The following is a 20,582-nucleotide window of genomic DNA, read 5'->3' as shown; positions in this document are numbered from 1 at the left end:
GCCAATCTGAAGTCAGGAGCCAGGAGCTTCTTTTTCCTAAGGGTCTCCTACAGGGTGCAGGGGCCCAAATACTTGGGCCATCCTCTACTGCTTTCCCAGGCACATAGCAGGAAGCTGGATTGGAAGTGGAGTAGCCAGGACTTGAACCAAGTCCCATATAGGATGCTGGCACTGCAGACTGGGGCTTTAACCCGCTGTACCACAGCACCAGCCCCGTACATCCTGCTTAATAATTCTTGTTATTATTTGTCACACTGGTCAGTAGTCCATCAATTGCTATTCTTAAACATTCTGTTACTGATGAATACTTAGGTCGTTCTAGCTACTATCCTTTTAAAAGACAAAGTGAAGAAAAAATATTTGTTATGGAAAAACAGAACTTTCTAATTCAAAGTATATATATTATTAGATTATTGTCATCTGGAAAGAATTAAGAATAAAATTATGCATATATTTATTTTTAAAGTTTTTATGACTATTAAGTTTGCTCTTGGCATATTTTTGCATAAAGCTAGAATGAATTAATCCATATTAAGTACTGAGAACAATATCTGATGCTGTTATTAACTATTGTTTATCTAAGTACTATATTATTAATTCAGGAAAGATTCAGATTCCTATTTTTTTTCCATATTTATAATTTACCCCTACAGTTAAGAGAGATATGAAGCAGCATAGAATAAAAGCATATGGGTACACAGCAATTTTTCAAAAAGGGAATAAGGGGGCCGGTGCTGTGGCGCAGTAGGTTAATCCTCCACCTGCAGCGCCAGCATCCCATATGGGCGCCTAGTTCTAGTCCAGGCAGCTCCTCTTCCGGTCCAGCTCTCTGCTGTGGCCCGGGGAAGGCAGTGGAGGATGGCCCAAGTGTTTGGGCCCCTGCACCCACGTGGGAGACCAAGCTCCTGGCTCCTGGCTTCAGATTGGCACAGCTCCGTCTGTTGCGGCCATTTGGGGAGTGAACCAACGGAAGGAGTGAACCAACGGAAGGAAGACCTTTCTCTCTGTCTCTCCCTCTCACTGTCTGTAACTCTACCTCTCAAATAAATAAAATCTTAAAAAAAAAAAAAAAAAGGGAATAAGAAGCCACAGAGGAAGAAGGGACACAAGTTGTAGTACAACAGTATTTGATGATGGTTGGTGATTTTAGTGAACTCTGAGGCACTAGGTGAGTACCAGGCTTTGAGCAAGGTGCTTTAGTGAACTGTTACATGGGTCCTCCCTGTAAGGCAAGAGCCACTACTGTTATCTTCATTTTATCCCAGAGGAAGCCAAAGTTTAAAGAAGTAATTAAATTGGCCAAATTTAGAGAACTAGAATGTGGCAGATCTAGAGTTTAAACTCAGATCTCTGACTGCTAAGTTATTATTCACTATGTGCTATAGGTGCCTCAACTGCCAATAACTTTGTCTTTGGACCACCACCACCCCACTTTTTTTTTTTAATGACTTTTGATTCAGTAATTCTGATGATAGTAAACCACTTATGGAAATAATTCTAGCTACAACATTATTTACAGTAGTCACCTGCTGTAAACAATCAGTTATGTGACAATAGGGAATATGGTTGGGAATCATAGGCAACAAGGAATTATGCACCCATTAAACCATGTTTTTTTTGTTGTTGTTGTTTTTGACAGGTAGAGTTATAGATAGTGAGAGAGAGAGACAAAGAGAAAGGTCTTCCTTCCATTGGTTCACTCCCCAAATGGCCACCACGGCCGGCACTGCACCAGCCCGAAGCCAGGAGCCAGGTGCTTCCTCCTGGTCTCCCAAGCAGATGCAGGAGCCCAAGCACTTGGGCCATCCTCCACGCCCCTCCTGGGCCACAGCAGAGAGCAGGACTGGATGAGGAGCAACCAGGACTAGAATTAGGTGCCCATATGAGATGCCGGTGCTGCAGGCTCAGGATTAACCAAGTGAGTCGCGGCGCCGGCCCCTAAACCATGTTTTTAAATTAGGATTTATATGAAGTGCAGTAGATAAGATATGCTTGGGATGCCTGCATCTCATATTGGAGGCCTTGGGTTTGTTCCTCATTTCCAATACCAGCTTCCATGCACACTCTGGCAGGCAGTAGGTGAAGGCTCAATTACTTAGGTCACTGGCACCCACTTGGGAGACACAGACTGAGTTCCTGGCTTCTAGCCTTAGCCTGGCCCATCCCCACCTGTTGTGAGCATTTGGGGACTAAACTAGCAGTTGGAAGATCTCTTTCTGTCTCTGTCTCTATTTCTCTGCCTTTCAAATAAAATAAATAAATATTTAAAAATTAGAGTTTATAATATGAAGAAACACATATAGTATAATAAATGAAAAAGCTGAGTAACACCATAGACTATCACAGTACTATTTAAAAACATTCATAAGGAAACGAATACCTCAGGTTGTTAGCAATGATTGCCTTTGAATGTTGGAAGTAAAGATGATTCTAACCCTCTCCCTCTGGTTCTCTATGTTGAATATTCATTCCTTTTATAATAAAAATACATATAGGTGAAAAGATATAATGTTTTAAAATTGTCTTTGAGTTTTTTAGCACCCTAATGGCCTATCAGCATTTTATTAAGTTTATCATATCATTTTATTCATTCAACAAATATTTATAGAGTGCCTATTTGTAATACACTAGGGGCTTTTCTAGGTACTTTTTATATACTAGTCAAGAAATAGAATTTAAAATGTGGTAGAGGGGTGGGCCTTTCGCCTGGTACTCAAGACTCTGAGTAAGATGCCTGTGACCACATCAGAGTACCAGAGTTCAGTACTCTGCTCCAGGTCCTGACTCCAGCTTCCTGCCAATGCAGACCCTGGGAGACAGCAGTGATAGCTCGGGTGATTGGGTTCCTGCCATCTATGTGGGAGACGTGGATTGAGTTCCCAACCCTACTTCAGCCCAGCCCAGTGCTAGCCATTGTGGGCATTTGAGAAGTAAACCAGCAGTTGGGAGCACTCACATGTTTGTTCACTGTCCCCTTCTCTTCCTCTCAAATAAATAAGCTAATAAAAAGAAAAGACAGTCTTGTATCCCTCTTTTCACTTGATATTATGAGAATTTCTTCTGTTATCAAAAATTTTCTAAGCATGATTATACAGTTGTATCTTTTTATTTATAATCAACCCCTGGTTTTAAAACTCTTAAATTTGTTGAGAAACCAATGGAGAGAGAGCCAGAGAGAGCTCCCAAACATTGGTTCCCTCTCCAAATGCCTGCAATGGCCAACGCTGGGCCAGACCAAAGCCAGGAGTCCAGAACTCAATCTTCATCTCCCACAAGGGTGGCAGGGACCCACTGCCTGCACCATCACCATCTACCTCCCAGGATGGGCAGCAGCAGGAAGCTGGAATTGAGAGTAGAGCCAGGACTCAAACCCAGGTGCTCCAGTATGGGAAGTGGATGTCCTGAATGACATCTTAATCACTCCACCAAAATCTGCTCTAAAACAGTTTACCTGTCCAAATTTTCTCCAAAAGTATGCTGCAGTGAAATTTTTTATATAAGACCTTGCTCACATCAAAACTAGTGGAATTAATGAGCATTCTTGATGTACATTACCATATTGCTTTCCAGAAAAAAATTTTAAACGATGCATATATACTATTATTAAAAATGGCTTTTAGAAAACCATAAAAGGTAAGTATATTCTTTTAAATTAAGAAATCCAGAGCTGGCATTGTGGTGTAGTAGGTTAAACCTCTGCCTGCAGCACCGGCATCCCATAGGGGTGCAGGTTTGAGTCCCAGCTGCTCCACTTCCTATCCAACTCCCTGCTAATGGCCTGAGAAAGCAGCAAAAGATTTCCTCAGTGCTTGGGCCCCTGCACTCACATGGGATACCTGGAAGAAGCTCCTGGCTTCAGATTGGCCCAGCTCCAGCCATTGCGGCCATTTGGGGAGTGAACCAGAAGTTGGAAGACCTCTCTCTCTCTCTGTCCCTCCCTTTGTCTGTAACTCTGCCTCTCAAATAAACAAGTCTTTTTTTTTTCTTTGTTTGTATCTAATAAATACATTAGGAACATAGTAATTCTTCCCACTGTACCTGCCCTCCCATCACTCACCCCCTTCCTCCTTCCTCTCCTGTTAAGTCCAAGAAAGAAAAAGAAACAGAAAGAAAGAAAAAGAAGAATGGAATAAAAAAGCTAAGAGAACTGTCCCTCAACAATCTAGACAAGAGCTTAAACAAATAAGTCTTTAAAAGAAATTCTGTAAGAAATCCAAAATGGGGAAAAATAAAAGGAAATATACATTCTGGGTTTTCACTATACTAAGAACAATATTTTTTAGTTTCCATTTTTAAAAAATGTAATTCTGATCATAGAACACATAGTTTCTCTTGTTGTAATTAAATAGTTGCTAGTATGTAGAAATAGTTTCTGATTGGGACATTCAACTAAATAGATCATAGTAAAGACAATGTCAGGAGCTAACTGTCGATACATGTGGTGACTTGAATGAATCTTGAGGGAATTATGCTGAGTGAGAAAAATGCAATCCTACAAGGTTAATATTGTATGATTTCCCTTATTACTATGGAAGTGATGACATTGAGAAATGGAGAATGGATTTGTGGTCATCCAGTTACAGATGGGGTTGGGGAAAGCAATAAAAAGGCAACATGCAGGGTCCTTACGGTAATGGCAGTGTTCTGTGTCTTCACTGGACCAATGTCATTATCCTGCTTGTGGTATTGTACTCTAGTTTTACAAGGTGCTCCCACTGAACGGGACTGGGTATAGGGCACATGGAATCCCTCTCTTGTTTCTTACAACTGCATATGAATTCACAATTATCTCATAATTTTAATTCAGTTTTTAAAACCTTGAATTTAAAAAGAATAAAATAAATAATATCATTGGTTCCATTTCTGTAGAATCTCAGTGTTTTTTGTGGAATGGCTTATTAGATTTTGGAAGGGATCTCAGCTTCTCAAGTTTGGTGGCCTCTGACCTGTGATCACTGACCAGCAGGGTTCCAATGATTAAAAAAAAATAGAGATTTAGAAGTTATTTAACATTTTTAAGTTTAAAAAATATTGATATTTGTCCCAATAATGCTATCAAAAACAAAATCTCAAGTGCCTTTGCTTCCTTGTGAAACTATTTTACCTCTATTTGGTAATTACCTTGTTTTACACTAATTATATTTTCTAGTTGACAATCTATTTGACTTGGATTAATTAAAAGTTAGGATATGAATTATTGCTTATAAATGCTATTTTATTGATCTACAAAATCTTTCAAAACATGGGTTACATGGGGAAAGGACATAATAAATTCAGGAATTGTGGTGCCAGAAAAAGAAAGGAGGGGAGGGAGGAACATAGCCAGGCATTTCATTAAATGCTTTCAGAATGCTTATTTTAACAATCACGAAGCTATATCATTATGTGTCTTTTAAAGATGGAAAAACAGGTTGAAGGTGAAATAAACTTGCTTAGACTCACAAAACGTAGTAGTTAACTGTAATTGAAATCTGTATCTTTCTGACTCTGGCATCCTTTCCTTCCTGCTTCTCACATCCTACCATGTGCATGACTCTCTTCTTTGTCCCTAGTAATTCATTCTCTAGCAGGAGTATCAAACTCTTTTTTAAAAAGTTTTTTGTGTTTATCTATTTGAAAGAGTGATAAAGAAACCTTCCATCCCCTGGTTCACTCTCCAAATGCCCGGAGCCAGGAACTCAATCCAGGTTTCACATGTGAGTGGCAGGGACTCAACCACTTGAGCTGTTACTGCTGTCTGCTGGAGTCTGCCTTGGTGGGGAGCTGAAATCAGGATCCAAAGCTGGGAATTAAACCCAGCCTCTTCGACATGGATACTGGTGCCTTAATCTGTCTATTAACCACTAGGTCAAACACCTGTGCTTAGGGTATTTTAAGGTTTTTAAAGTTTTACTGCTGAGCTTCATCTTAGATCCAACTAATCAGATTCTAGAGGCATGGCCCAGGAATTCGTATTCCCAGCCTCTCTATAGTTTGAGACGTGTTAATATATTCTCTATGAGAATAATTGCAGTATGCTGTTTTATTATATCTAGGAGTAATTATTACATTTCTTTGATTCTTTTGGCTAAACATCACTTTTTCTTGAAGTTGTTTACTACATGCTTTAATATCCAACCTTCCATCTCCACAACTTTTTGTCTCTATCTCTGGTTTGTCTGAGCCACATCGTCTTCCTATGGTTGACTTTTAACATTGCGCGTGTTTAAGTTTCAGTGGAAGAATAACAGTATAAAGAACCCCAATTCTCCATTAGGGTGAATACATAAGATTTGCAGAGAATATAAGAAAGAACTCATTGTAAAATGGAAACTACATGAATGAAAGAAAATGGATGTGATTACCCATCTGTGGAAATCACCCCAGAAAATAAGCCACTGTACAAGATGATTCATAAGAGTGTTGTCACAGAAATGGTGGGGAAAGTCTTCCAAAGCTTAAGCAAACCCAGATTTGTTCTCTAAAAGCATCTGAAAGAGGGATGAGTTTATAATGTAATGAATGTATCATCTAATGCATTGTAAATCATGATTAAGATGATGGGGAGCCGTGGCTCAACAGGCTAATCCTCCGCCTTGCAGCGCCGGCACACGGGGTTCTAGCCCTGGTCGGGGTGCCGGATTCTGTCCCGGTTGCCCCTCTTCCAGGCCAGCTCTCTGCTGTGGCCTGGGAGTGCAGTGGAGGATGGCCCAAGTGATTGGGCCCTGCACTCCATGGGAGACCAGGAGAAGCACCTGGCTCCTGGCTTCGGATCAGCGTGGTGCACCAGCCGCGGCGGCCCTTGGAGGGTGAACCAACGGCAAAGGAAGACCTTTCTCTCTGTCTCTCTCTCTCACTGTCCACTCTGCCTGTCAAAAAAAAAAAAAAAAAAAGATGATGGGGAATGAGAGATGCTTTGATGTTGATAAATGCCAGAGTCTGCCTGACCTCAGCACTAGATGAGGAAAGGCTGCTGAGACCCTAGAGAACCCTTGCTTTCCCTTCACTTACAGCCAGTGCTGGGCTAGGTAAACCACTGGGGAAGAGTCCAGGAGTCAGTTTAACCCACTACTTCTGTGTCAGTATCCATTGTGTTTGCTGAGCTTCTATCTGGAAATAGCATTGGAGTTGGTTATTTGAGTGGTATTTGTTCTTTTTTCCTTCTCCATGACCTGGACTGGTTGGCCAACATCTCTGAGCATAATATCCTGTTTATAAAATAGGGTTGATAATGTTTGCCTTAACCAGTAATAACGTTGTTGCAAAGCTGGAATAAAATGTACTAAAAGAGCCACAAAAAAATTTAAGTGCCAGGGCCGGCATTGTGGCACCTGTTGTAATGCTGGCATCCCATATTGGAGTGCCAGTTTGAGTCCTGACGACTCCACTTCTGACCCGGCTGCCTGGGAAAGCAGGGAAGGATGGCCTGAGTACTGGGACCCTGCCACCTCTCTCTCTCCCTTTCAAATGAAGAAATAAGCAGATCTTTTTTAAAAATGTAAAATGCTGCATATCAGATGATGAAGCATCAGAATGATAGCTCTGATCTAAACTTCATGGCAAATCATATTACATTTACCGTATATCTCATGTGAAATAAAGATGAGACACAGGGAAAGTTCTAAGGATAGAGATGTTTGTTGCAGCCATTATTTATATCTGAAAACAATACAAATGTCCAACAGTAGTAGAATGGTTAAATAAATTTAAAGAAAGAAAAGAAAGAGTTACACTGGAAAATACCAGACTAAAAAATTAAAATAAAATAAATAAATTTTAAATCGCCCATAAGATGAAATTATACAGCTGAGTATTTATGAAACATTTACAATGATACCATAAATATTAATGAAGAGCTTCTAATGATTTGTTTATGTCATACTATTTCATACATAAGAATGCTTAGAAAAAATTCTTATCAGTATCCTGAAATGTCAATAATTTTTTTTCTGAGTGCTAAGAGTGTGCGTAATTTTTTTTTTTTTTTTTTGACAGGCAGAGTGGATAGTGAGAGAGAGAGAGACAGAGAGAAAGGTCTTCCTTTTTGCCGTTAGTTCACCCTCCAATGGCCGCTGCGGCTGGCACATCGCGCTAATCTGAAGCCAGGAGCCAGGTGCTTCTCCTGGTCTCCCATGCGGGTGCAGGGCCCAAGCACTTGGGCTATCCTCCACTGCCTTCCCGGGCCATAGCAGAGAGCTGGCCTGGAAGAGGGGCAACCGGGACAGAATCCGGCGCCCCAATCGGGACTAGAACCCGGTGTGCTGGTGCCACAAGGCGGAGGATTAGCCTGTTGAGCCATGGCGCCAGCCTTTTTTTTTTTTTTTAAGTATGTATACATTTATCTTAAAAATTGCTACAGCTTCTAAATAAATGAAATTTTAGGGAGCAGCATAACATTTGGAAAACTTGATTATCTTTGCTATAAACCAGAGTTACCTAAAGTATGATTTTAAAATTTATATGATATACATATATACTTATGTGTATATGAGTATACATAGATTATACTTCTTAATTTGAGATGGAATAGCTTTATGCAACCATCATTTATAAGCAGTAAGAAAATTTTAAGTCTGCAAATGCTGGAGAAATGATGTGGTATTTTAAAGAGTAGGGTATTAAATGTAGTCTCTGCTTTCTCTGCTTTAGGTGCTGATAGTCTGCAGCACAGGCTTGGCTGGGATTATGCTGCTCAACTACCAGCAGGATTACACAGTGTGGGTGCTGCCTCTCATCATCGTCTGCCTCTTTGCTTTCCTAGTCGCTCATTGCTTCCTGTCCATTTACGAAATGGTAGTGGACGTATTATTCTTGTGTTTTGCCATTGATACAAAATACAATGATGGGAGCCCTGGCAGAGAATTCTATATGGATAAAGTGCTGATGGTAAGTATTGTGTGCTAACTACTTCAGGGATAAAAATACTAAATAAAATGTTTTGCAAAATGGTTTATTTAACTCTCATTTTTTGCCACAGAGTAATTCAGAACTAAATCTGTAGCATTCACTGATAGATGAGATTAATATTGGGTAAATTAGAAAAAAAGGACTTCTTGGCATAAATGAAACCATTTCAGACCTACCTAGCTAGAGCAGTACTCAATAACAGTCTTAAATTCACATTGTTCTGCCCTGTTGCCCCCTCTCTGCAGTTACACAGATTTGAATTCACTTTTTAAACTTGCCTTCTAAACCTTGAATAAGAACATTGGGCTACTGATGTTCTAAACATCTTTTCCAGATAGTGAACTCAAAGACCAAAAACCTTTATTTCCCAGATCTTAGTACCTCCCTGCCTTTCTCTGCCTGCCACCTTTCTAAATGTTATTGCTGTCAACCCTGTTTAAAACTCATCCTCCTAAGTACACCAGACCAAATTGAAGGCATTTTGTAATGAACACAGGTAACAGGCTTATGAGAGGTGGGTCTGAACATTTACACAGATAAAATATTCAGATTTTTTATAATTTATAGCCTCTGTAGCTTCCATATAGTGTAATTTCAGTTATAATTTTTAAATAATTTGAAAACCATATTAAAATAGTTTAAGTATTATTATTTTCAATGTTAAATGGCATAAAAATTAAAGATTCTTTTAAATAAATAATAGTGCTTTGTTATTAGGCTGTAAAATATTCCTATCTCAAGAATATGTAATATTGAATCCTAAATATTGTATATGACATAATAACTCATTTTCCAGGAGCATGTTTTGTTCAGTTAAAATTGAAATAGATGTACTAATCAATCACATAGGATTTTTTTTTTTTCAGTAGAAAAATTGCAGATGATTTAGTTGATCTATTTGGTACTGATTATCTCTTACTGAGAGCATCAACTAAATTTTGGACATTTTCTTGATGGCTAATTTAGCTGATTGTTTTCATAATGGAATTTGATTTATGAGTGTTGCATCACTCTTGTGATTAAAGCATTTAGCAGAAGAATTTGGTTTTGTTTTTTAAGCCACTGATCAAAAATAGAATGAAAAATACAGTTTTTCTTCCTTCCATTTTTCTCTGAAGAATTGCGAAGATATTCACTGAAGTGCTCCATAAACTTTGACCGAATAAAAATATTTCCTTTGGGGCATATTCCCATTATAACTCCTTCTGACTACAGGTTCTGGTTGATATTCCTTGTCTTCCTGGTTTATGGAGTAATGTCAAGGCCATACACACTTCTTTTTTTTTAAGTAGCTTATTTTATAGTTTGGTTTAAAAAAAAAAAAAAAAAGAATACCACTCTGCTTAGCAATGTTAATGCTTTTACCTTCTAGGGTTGTTTTAAAATGGAGGTATAAGGAGTTAAATATTCTTCTTTTTTCGTTTAACCTTGAGATGGAAATAACCAAACAATATTCTGAGTGCGGGAATTCGTACATCTATTTAAAATGTTAGATATTTTTCCTTGCAGATAGAGCTAACAGTATCTTTTCAGAGCCTCGGTGAGATTGTCACAGTGAATGGATGGCGCGAAGTTTGATATGGGTGGATGGCAATCCATCCCCACAAAGCTAGCAGCTCTTTGTTTTCAGGCCATCCATTCACCAAGATTGAATCAAAAACATCAGTGTTCTTGCAAATTCGTCCACCACCTGAAATCCGAAAAGTCCTAAGAACGTGTGCAATGTGATCCATGTTTTGCAGGAGTTTGTGGAAAACAGTAGGAAAGCAATGAAAGAAGCTGGTAAGGGAGGCGCTGCCGATGCCAGAGAGCTAAAGCCGATGGTAGGTGGCGATGAGGAGGTGGCCGCCCTCCAAGAGTTTCACTTTCACTTCTTCTCTCTCTCTGTCTTCACCGACTGCACTTCTTCGGGAGACGCGTTTGTTGTCTGTATCACGCAGGACGTGCTGCTCTTTCTGTTTGTGTGCTTACCCATCACTTGGATGGCAGAGTTCTTGTCACAGCTGAGACCACCTCCTGTAAAAGTAAGCTGAAAGGAACAGCGCCCGTGGCAGTGCTCAGCGGGGGGTCGGGGTGCGGGGGACAGTGTTGGCCCTAAGGTGAAACCGCTGTTTCTCTGGTCTCCTTTTGAAGTGTCAGCGCGTGGCTTTCCTCAGCCTGAACATGTTGGATGTACCCTTGAACTGACGGCGTGATTTTTATGATTTTGGGAAGGAACAATAGCCAATTCCTTTCAACTTGCTAAAATTCATATTCCTCTCTTTTTAAAAAATATTATTCTGTTTATGTTGATGTCTTTTCCCCTTTGCTGACGTTTTCTTCTGTTGCCAGGGTGGTACTCTTGGTTTCTTAAGCTGTTTTTCAGTAGCAAACAAGTTTGTTTCCATCAGTGCCCACATTCCCATTCAATAAGACGATCTCTTCTCCCATCTTAATTGAGAGAAGAATAGATTATCTCTGACCAGTGATACCGATATGGATGTGATATCTATATCTGTATATCTCCACTCTACCTGCATATGTAGAAAACACACCATAAAATTAACCAGTGTAGGAGAATCCTAAGGTGTTTTTGCCATAGACATTCTCACTGCAGCATGGTTTAACAGTTGTCTCCAGCATATATGGGTCAAATGACTTCCCTATGTCTATATAGCATGTTGATTTCAAAATTTTGTTGAATCATCTGCATCCTTAAACTGTCCATTTTAAACAGTGTGCCATCTAGTGCATATAATGTTCAAAACAGAAGTGAGGACTTTCTTCCTTATACTTTAAAAAAATTGGGTTGATATATAGGTTTTCTACTTTAAAAAAAATATAGTATAAACCAAGGTCATTTAATTATGTTAGAGTAGAGGAAATAGGTACCTTTATGGAGTAGAGGCATATTCAACATAAACTAAAGCCTCAGCAAAATGTTTAGAAATGAACTCTTTATGATGGCTTCCAGCATCTGTTTTGGAGTTGCTGTTAATAGTGAGAAATACTGTAAAGTCAAACTTAAATGTTTAGACTTCTAAAACACAGATCACTCTAATCACAAGAATGTAGAATACCCGTCTAGCATGCACCTTCCAGAAGTGAACTCTATGGCGTGGGGAAGGGGAGCTGATCCACACTTCCTGCCCCAACACCGCCCAATCCCACGCCACCCCCAGCCCGCTTCCTTACCTGTTCCCATTCCCTTTTCTCTGTAGTCCTCGTACTTCACATTGGCTCAGGAAGACTCCGCCAGCCCTCTGGTGAGGTAGAGCTGTAGGAAAAGCTTCCTTCTTTTTGCTGCCTGATTGTCCTAATTGCCAAAACTTAAGAGAACTTACAAAATCTTAAAATGTGTAGACCAGCCTTTCTCCCCTTTTCTGTGGTTAAAGCTTCCATTTAACCATTCTTTAATAAATATTTAAAGAAAGGGAGAAATCACAGGAGGTCGAAGGCTAGCTAATTTGGCCATATTTCTTTATTATTCTTTAAGTGAATAGCTGATTAACTGCAGTAGACTAGAATGCAAATATACCTTCCTTCCCTAAATCCCTAATTGATAGCAATAATTCTAGAATTGCCCAGATTATGTGCCATTCTACCAGAAGACAAAAAATTTTAAGAACAGTTTTTTCCTAATAATATTTTCAGATTTAAACTAGGGCCCCTTACCTCCATGGATAAAGTCTTAATTCTATTTTTCCAATTCATTTTATGTCATTCATCAGTTTATTACTAGCTGATAAATGGCCAAAAAAAAAAAAAAAAAAAAAAACCTCTGCTGTTCTGCAAATACACCTTTGATGTGCATTGTTCCTCTGGTTCTTTGGACATTGTAGCATTTGGTCCCTAAGATTTTTTTGTAGTGATGTATTTATTTATATGAAAGTCAAAGTGAGAGAGAGAGAGCGAGCTTAAATCTGCTGGTTCACTCCCCAAATGGCCACAAAAGCTAGAGCCAGGAGCCAGGAGCCTCTTCAGGGTCTCCCACATGGGTGCAGGGGCGTAAGCACTTGGGCCATCTTCTACTGCTTTCCCAGGCACATTAGCAGGGAGCTGGATCTGAAGTGGAGCAGCCAGGACTCAAACCTGTTCCCATAACAGATGCTGGCACTGCAGACAGAGGCTTAACCCACTGTGCCACAGTGCCAGCCCCAAGACTTTTTTTTTCAATGGGTAGAAACTTCCCTAAAACAGTAAAGTAAAATGTTGCTCAGAGAGTAATTTTATTTTTTAAGCACATCAGTACCTTATCTTTCTCAGTATGCGTGGTTAGAACTGTCCCCTACTATCACCACCCCTCTCAGGTACCTCTAAAGAATTCTAAGAAGTTCTTCCCTAAAGTTTGGTGATGGTAGAATTCAGAATTGTTTACCGATGTTTGCTTGGTTTAATTCACATATTGCCTTAGATGAAAGTGCTGCAAGAGCATCACCCCTGTTTCTGCAGTACCTCTAGAAACACTACAGTTGTTTGAGTTCACTGTCTACCTCCTTAATGGGCTGCTGTAATTTAAGGCTTATTTTTAGCCTATAAAATAATGGTCAGGAAAATGGACTTTGAAATTTTCCTTTTGACAGAGAGAGCATCACTGAACTCAGTAAGAGAACTTCCAGCTGTCTTACTTGATTTTTTTTTTTTTTTTTTTTTTTTTTAGAGAGAGAGAACAAGCAAGCTACTGTGTGTATCCCCAGTTAAAGAGGTCTTTAGAAAAATTGACCAAATGTGTTAAAGATGTTTAGGAAAAGATATTTACCTTGCCGTCTGGTTGCTATCATAAAGGAGAAGAACTTAAGCAAATGAGGGGGACGGCAAGCCTAGGCTCCCTAGGAACACAGGCTGCAGAAGTGCGCTGAGCCTTTCTCAAAGATGAGCCTGCAGGAGGTAGGGCTTTGAGCATTCATAGGAATTTCAGGCCCAGGAGTCAAGAAAGGTTCAGGGGAGAAGGATTCTCAGTCCATTTTGCTTTGTTGCTGTTTGTGACCATGTGTATATTTGTGATATCATTCATGACCTCCTTTTAATGGTAATTGTCTAAGATGATACTCTGTATGACTTTGTTTTCTAGGCTTCGGGAGCAAGTTCTGCTTGAACCTAGCCGACGGTTATGGAACCCATTGACATTCCAAAAAAATATATACACATAACTATGTATTTGTGTGTGTGGGTGTGTGTATATATGTATATGTATGTGTGTATATATGTGTGTATATATATATACACACACACACATAATCAGCCAAAATCAGAGAAAAGGAACAGGGATTTAATACCTTTTTTATGCTTATTTTTGTCAAACATGTACTCCTTTCATACGGGTGGCTTTTACAAGGCAACTTCCGTCATTTAATGTTTTCAATTGTAATTGTCTTAATGGAAATGTTAAGATTCATATCTGATTAACATTTTTAATAACTTAGAGGAGATTTTAACTTTAGTTATTTAAATTAGGTAAAAATAATGTACCAAAATCTCTGTCTGAAGTTTATTCAGGGATGATTTCCCTGATGTGTGTATAAAATCAAGATCTTATTTTACTGATGCGTAGGGCCTAGTGGGTCAGGACTAGGCATGTGCTGTCAGATAAATAAGGAATTACTCCAATCAGTTTCCCCCCAATCAAAGAAGCCATGCCATTTTACTTTTAGAAACATAGAAGTGGGCCCAATATGGGAATTTTCATAATAGCTCGTGCATTTGTCAGCCAACATTAAAACGTAACCAACTCCTCAGGTATTTGTAGTTTACCCTAATGCTTCTATAAGAGAAAGTAGGTTTAAAAAACAAAAAACAAAAAAAAAAAAAAAAAGAAAAGAAGGGTAGATAATCTTTCTTATGCAAACTTTTTTCTTACATTTTGTTTCTCTTTCCTTTTTGACTTCAGTGGCATCCTCCACACATTTGTGTGCCTGATTTAAAAGGAAGCTAGGGCACCCAGTGAGTTTAGCCTTTAAGTTTCTGTGTATTGATTTGCAGATTAAGTAATGCTGAGAGGAATAAAGAAGGGACAGAAACACGGAGCATAAAGCATTGAAAATTTGGTGCTTGGGCTTCTGCTCCAGACGCACATCAGTGGCTTAGGGTTAAATGGCCATTTTATTCAAATGCTTGCTATAAAATCTGAAACACACTGGCAGGTGCTCTTCTCCTTGGCAATTCATTGAGTATCCAGAGTTCTACAATGTTTAACTGAAGAATTGGTTCATGTTTTGATCTTCCAGTGTGAACTTTCTTTTTATTTGGAGGTAGGTTTGGGGTTTTTGTTTTGTTTTTTAATTCCTGAAGCTTACCAGATATGAATGGCTAATATTCCATTGTTCTGCTTATTGTAATGGTGAATGCTTTAAGAAAAAAAGTGTAATTTGCTAAGAATAATTCATTGATCTGTTTATGCGATAACTCCTTTTTGTTACAATTTTTTTAAAAAAAGCTATTTTTGTTAATGTAAAGTAAATATTTCAGAGCAATTTTTTAAACTTATTGCACTAAATACAGGCTCTGTAAAAAAAAAAAAAAAAAAAAAAAGCCTCAGCATTTTATCATTCCATGGAGCCCTTTTGAAAGAAAGCATTGCCTCCTACCAGAATTAGACAGTGAATTAAACTGGTATTATGAAAATGCATACAATTAATGTCACTAGGGCTTAATAAGCAGCTGTTTGCTAATGTGCTTCCTTTCAAAGGGTTGGACCTTTAAATTGCTGCAAAAGGTAAACTGTATTTTTTTTCAAAGTATCAGTGTTCTTTAGCTAGGCTAAAATCTGCTAAATGCCTTGGTTTCTTTTCAAAGCTCATGTAATATTTCTGATTTTTCAGAATATTTGCAATAAGAGTCTGGATTTAAAAAAAAAAAAAAAAACCTGATTAAGAGCTCATATCTTAGCAAGATCTGGGAACCCAATATTGTGAGAATAGCTTTTGAAATAATAATTCTCCAGAAGTTAACATCTAATACCTGGTATCACCACACAGTATCACTGTACTCTTACATCATTTAAAGTGAATTCAATATAATTATGTAACTAACAGTTGTCCGAATAGGTGAGAGCAAATCATGTAAGAGAATTCAGGATACCATTTGTTTCATAGCCACACAGATGGTGGACATTCAGAAACATTGAGAACTAAATTTAGAATTGGCCAAAGTGTGGAAGATGAGTATCAAAACAGACGACATTCCAAGAGGCAGGTCTTTTAGGAGGTGTCCCTCCAAAGTGACCTGATGGAAGTCTTGAACTTGGAAATTGGGTTCTGCTCACTTGGACATCCCTGCATCACGGACTCTCGCTGCTCCCTGTTCCATATGCTTACAATCGCAGCTATTTGGAAGCCACCAGGAATGCTTTCTAATTATCATTCGCAACTAAAACTGTAATCAGAAAGAAATTTTGTATTTTTGTATGACTTGATTGTGTGCCATTTTATATAACAGGTCCTGTTTTACAAATAAATTTCGTTTTACTAACATTGTGTTTAGAAATTATGATCTATGTGTAACCATGTCATTTCAGTTCCAAATTAATTGCCAGGCTGTTCTCCCTAAGTAAATTTGTGTGCTATGTAGATATATGCAAATATGCCTATATTTTACACAGGCACTTACACAGATTCGATATATGGAATATCACTCTCATAAGAGCTTCATTCCTTGACTGTTTGATAAAGCCTCACAGAGGCTTTTTAGCAATATTTAAACATTTTGAAATTATGTTTGGATATTCCTGCTGCCTCTCATTCATCGCAAGTCATTCCTCAGCTAGCTATGGGCTGCCTTACTGCTGTTCGCTCACTGCTTCCATCTTCTGCCCAAGTGAGAAGAACAGGTGAAGAACAGAAACTATCTGTGAAGTGTGGATATCTGAATCATCTTATAAACCATTGATTCTGTGTTGTGGTTTTTGTGTTTTTCCATGGCAGACCTTCAAAACTGCATTCAGGACTTCCACCTCCAGAGTTACAGTTTTGGCTCCCTATTGTAAATGGTGATGGTGAGCAAGGTGTTATTATAATATCTGCCATTACATAATTAAGGCTTTGGTATATAATTCAGACTTTCTAGGCTCCTGCTTCAGTAATAAACTGCTATAATATAACAATGAAAGGGAAAAAGGTTATATTTCAGTGTAAATCCAAGAGACCCATCTTCTAGGAGAGAATTATAATAAGACATTAGCAAGTTAGCTAGGGCACTAAGATTGTATAATTTTTGCGTAGGTGAGCAGAACTCAAAGCAAGTTGTTCCTGTAAACTATTTAAGGCAATGGTTAATCTTTAGGATTAAAAGCTTTTATCCTATCCTACAGGATAATGCAGTCTATGTCACTGCAACTTAAGTAGCTTTGCTGTGTGTTGATCTCCAGACTTTTTCCACAATGGTTAAGAAAGAAATACTTAATGAGTCTTTTAAAAAATTATACGAAAAAGAAGTTTTTCCTTTGCCGATATACTACCTTACTCTTCCTCTTCTTGCTTCCTTCCTCCCTCCCTCTCTCCCTCTCTCCTGTTTTCCTTCTTCCTTCCTTGCTTCCTTCCTTCCTTTCTTTTCCAATGCAGGGTGTAAGCTGCTGATACAGTAAGCTCTTCCCAGTGCCACTGGCCTTGATATGGGAAGTGCTCCCTTGCCTTCCCAAGAGAGTTTTAGAATTTCACCCCTGTAGGTGATGGTGAGGAACTGACCCCCTTTGTCCTGGTCCTCAGCTGTTTTAACCAGAGTAATACCTCTCCCACCTTCCTCCTCAAAATTGTTACAGGAACTGCAGGCACCAAACATTTGTGAGCCCACACAGTGCCCTGGAAACTTCAGACATTCCCATCATGCACTGTCCCTAGCTACTAAGGGACATTGTAATAAGTCCCTCAACCTGCAGAATAGAATCTGTTCCAAAACCAGAGCTGTCAGTTATGGTGACTTCAAGTTTTTGTTTCTGGTAGTAGCCTTCTCCTTTGAAATCAAGTTTCCAAAGCCTTAATGTAAGTCTGAGAAAGTTTTCCTCCAGAAAGGACTATAAGCTTTTACCTTCCATTGATGAAGTAAGTTCTCGATTGTTTTTCTATGTGCACTTGCCACAGTTAATTTCTGTATATTCTTTTTCTACATTCCACATGACAGGTAGAAGTGCACTATAATGGCTTGCCCAGCGTTGTGAAGATGTGGAAACCTGGAAAGTTACAGGTTCATAAGTAAAATGCATAAAGTAGAGATTTGTGTATTCTGCATTTCAGCATAGATTGCCTTTTGCTTTAAAGGCATACTGTTCTTTATGTACTGAAGAATGTACATTAGCCCTTTTGAAAAGTAGCCACTGTTCATATACTGTGGCTGCTTTTGTAATTAACTCATCTTTGTTTAGCGGTACATAGCCCAAATTTTGAAGAAGCAGGATACTTGAGTGTGTCCAGAGAAAATCTAAAGCCAGCAAATGTAAAAAAACACAACAAAAACTAAGCATATTGCACACTCTTACAAATTTAAAATAGCACACTTTTCTCATTCAAATTTCATAAATTTGAGCCAAATTCTTATACTCTTATTTTAATTAGGAGAAAAGGTTTAACCCAAGATTTAAATATTTGAAAATATCTTTCTTACAGAATACTTCAATGCAGTTTTTAAACTCGTGAATTTCTATGGGAAACCTGCCTTTTCTATAGAAATACTATAGGGCCATTTGTTCTTCCCCATCTTAATTTTTATATCGTTAAAAAAAAGTCTCAGTTTCAATCATGCATGAAAAATTGTCACTTTTGTAAACTACATCAACAGGACTTAAGGTTGATATTTTCTAAGGGAATTCATTAGTAAATTTGTGAAAATATATGAAATTATTAGGGATCCAATATTAGACTCTTCCTCAGTTTTGATACTCAGTTTTATAACTTAGCTCTAGACCTAGAGAGCTAAGAATAATAAAACTTTTCATTCATGGTCTCATGAAGATCAATTTGAACATGAATGGAAACACTGAAATTTATAAGTCTCCCAGAAATTTTTCACTTGTATTTGCTAAGACCTGACAAATTCCTTTTAGGGGGCCATAGGTCTATTGGAACTTAAGAATACTATGGCCTTTCTTCCAAATGCACAGACCACACATGTGAACATTTAAGATGTTCTTAGAATTTTGGGAGCCTCCGACTGCCAGCCCTCTCCTCACTATGTCCCCATAGGGGCCAGCGAACACAAATCAAAAAGCCTGCTCCAGTGTTGTGGTGATAATGTTCTTGGAAATGTGGAAGAATTTCGACCTCCACTAAAAATACTTTTAGGATGAGACTTAGCAACTTTGAGTAACTTAAATACTTTATATGTTTTAGTACAGGTTTGGAAATAGAAACTACACTAATCTGAATTAAATAATAAGACTGAATCTTCACAACAGTAATATTTCTTTCCTTGGGGATGATTCCTGGGGAGATTTTTGACAAGGTTTCAATTTATTAGCAATGGACAAGAAAAATCCAAGAAGAAATGAATAGGAAATCCTCATAATTATTCATCTACTGAAACATTTGATTCTTTTTGTTGTAGCTCTGATATGACATTGTGTGACATAGTCTTATCATTATGTCACCATCTTAAAATGTGTCTATCAACTTGACCAAGAACAGTTGAAGGTGATGATAAATTAGCAAACTGAAGTGTAGTGATTTGGGGGGAACAATGCTAGGAGTAGGTATCCAAAAAGTCTTTATTCTTCCCATGTAAATCGAGTGTTCCCTGCTTTGAGTGTTTTCCAGTCACCCACTAGAGCAGCCTCGGACTACTGTGCCAGTGGGACTGTGCCTTCATTCCCTATAACCACACCATCTTCCTTCCTTAGGGAAGCATGTGGATTACTTAACTCTGCACCTTACTATTGCCAGCAAAGGGTACTACATCTACATGGCATCTTTGAAATTATTGTACTATTTAATTCCAGTGGGTCATGATTTATGTAGTCAAACCAGTGTCTACACTGTCAGGCTGAAGAAAGCAGTGGAAATCTCCCTAATCAGCTGGTGAAGAAAGGGGACAAGTCAGCTCCCTACCACACCCCATACTCCAAAAGAGCTTTAATGAACCTTCCACAGTAGCAAATGGAGAGACTACTGGTGGGAATTTCTCTATGGGATGGAAAAGGACCAAAATCCAGTGTAAGCCTCTAGAGTCAAAGGGTCCTTTTGTCGTAGTAGACTGTGGCTTAAAAAGAATGTTTTGACCTTTTTGTTGGAATCTCATCTGCCAGTCCCCATCAGCTAGGTATGTAATTCAAGTTAGTTGTTGTTTGAGGAATGTATGTTAAACCACTCCCTGTGTGTAAAAGAAAACAGAAAAGAAGATGGAGAATAAACAGGTAGAAAATCTAAGCACCATTTCATAAATTGAGTTAAAAATGTGTCATACAAGATACTTGGATGGTTTGAGGACTGGTCATTGGTGACGGAGACTATTGAGGAAAATACCCCATCCTCTGGGTTCTGGTAGTCTGTGCTCAGAATTTCTATTGGCCCCTTGGTTTCGCTTGCTTTAATTTTCAGAGCTGATCTCGTGAGGAGAATTAGCTTTTCTCTACCGTGTTGTCTTAGATTCTGTAGTGTTGTTCATGTTTTCTGTTTATCCCCCTCCCCTTAAGGGAAGTCCATAGTGTAAACATGTTGCCATTATGCTGTCTTGACCACTGAATGCACTTCTAAGAGATCTTGAACAAAATAAACTAAGTTCAGTGGATGTTCCTG

The 20,582-nt window shown here is 38.6% G+C and overlaps 1 protein-coding gene across 3 annotated transcripts in view; it reads left to right on the top strand.

The window, feature by feature from the left end:
* The window catches only part of SLC44A1 (solute carrier family 44 member 1), a 223,322-nt gene that overhangs the window by 154,626 nt on the left and 48,114 nt on the right, over positions 1-20,582 (top strand). The window contains exons 14-16 of one of the 3 annotated variants that reach the window (XM_062207834.1): positions 8,629-8,865; positions 10,629-10,709; positions 13,937-16,332. In XM_062207834.1, coding sequence (XP_062063818.1) covers positions 8,629-8,865; positions 10,629-10,709; positions 13,937-13,960 — 342 coding nt within the window. In that variant the 3' untranslated portion in view covers positions 13,961-16,332. Of the gene's footprint in view, positions 1-8,628; positions 8,866-10,628; positions 10,992-13,936; positions 16,333-20,582 lie in introns of those variants that run through there. The other 2 variants (XM_062207835.1, XM_062207833.1) reach the window with 2 other exon arrangements.

The sequence above is a fragment of the Lepus europaeus genome, chromosome 12 (assembly GCF_033115175.1).
Source record: "Lepus europaeus isolate LE1 chromosome 12, mLepTim1.pri, whole genome shotgun sequence".
Lineage (NCBI taxonomy): Eukaryota > Metazoa > Chordata > Mammalia > Lagomorpha > Leporidae > Lepus > Lepus europaeus.
Note: the sequence above shows the minus strand (reverse complement) of the source record. Positions and strands in the feature narration are given on the sequence as shown.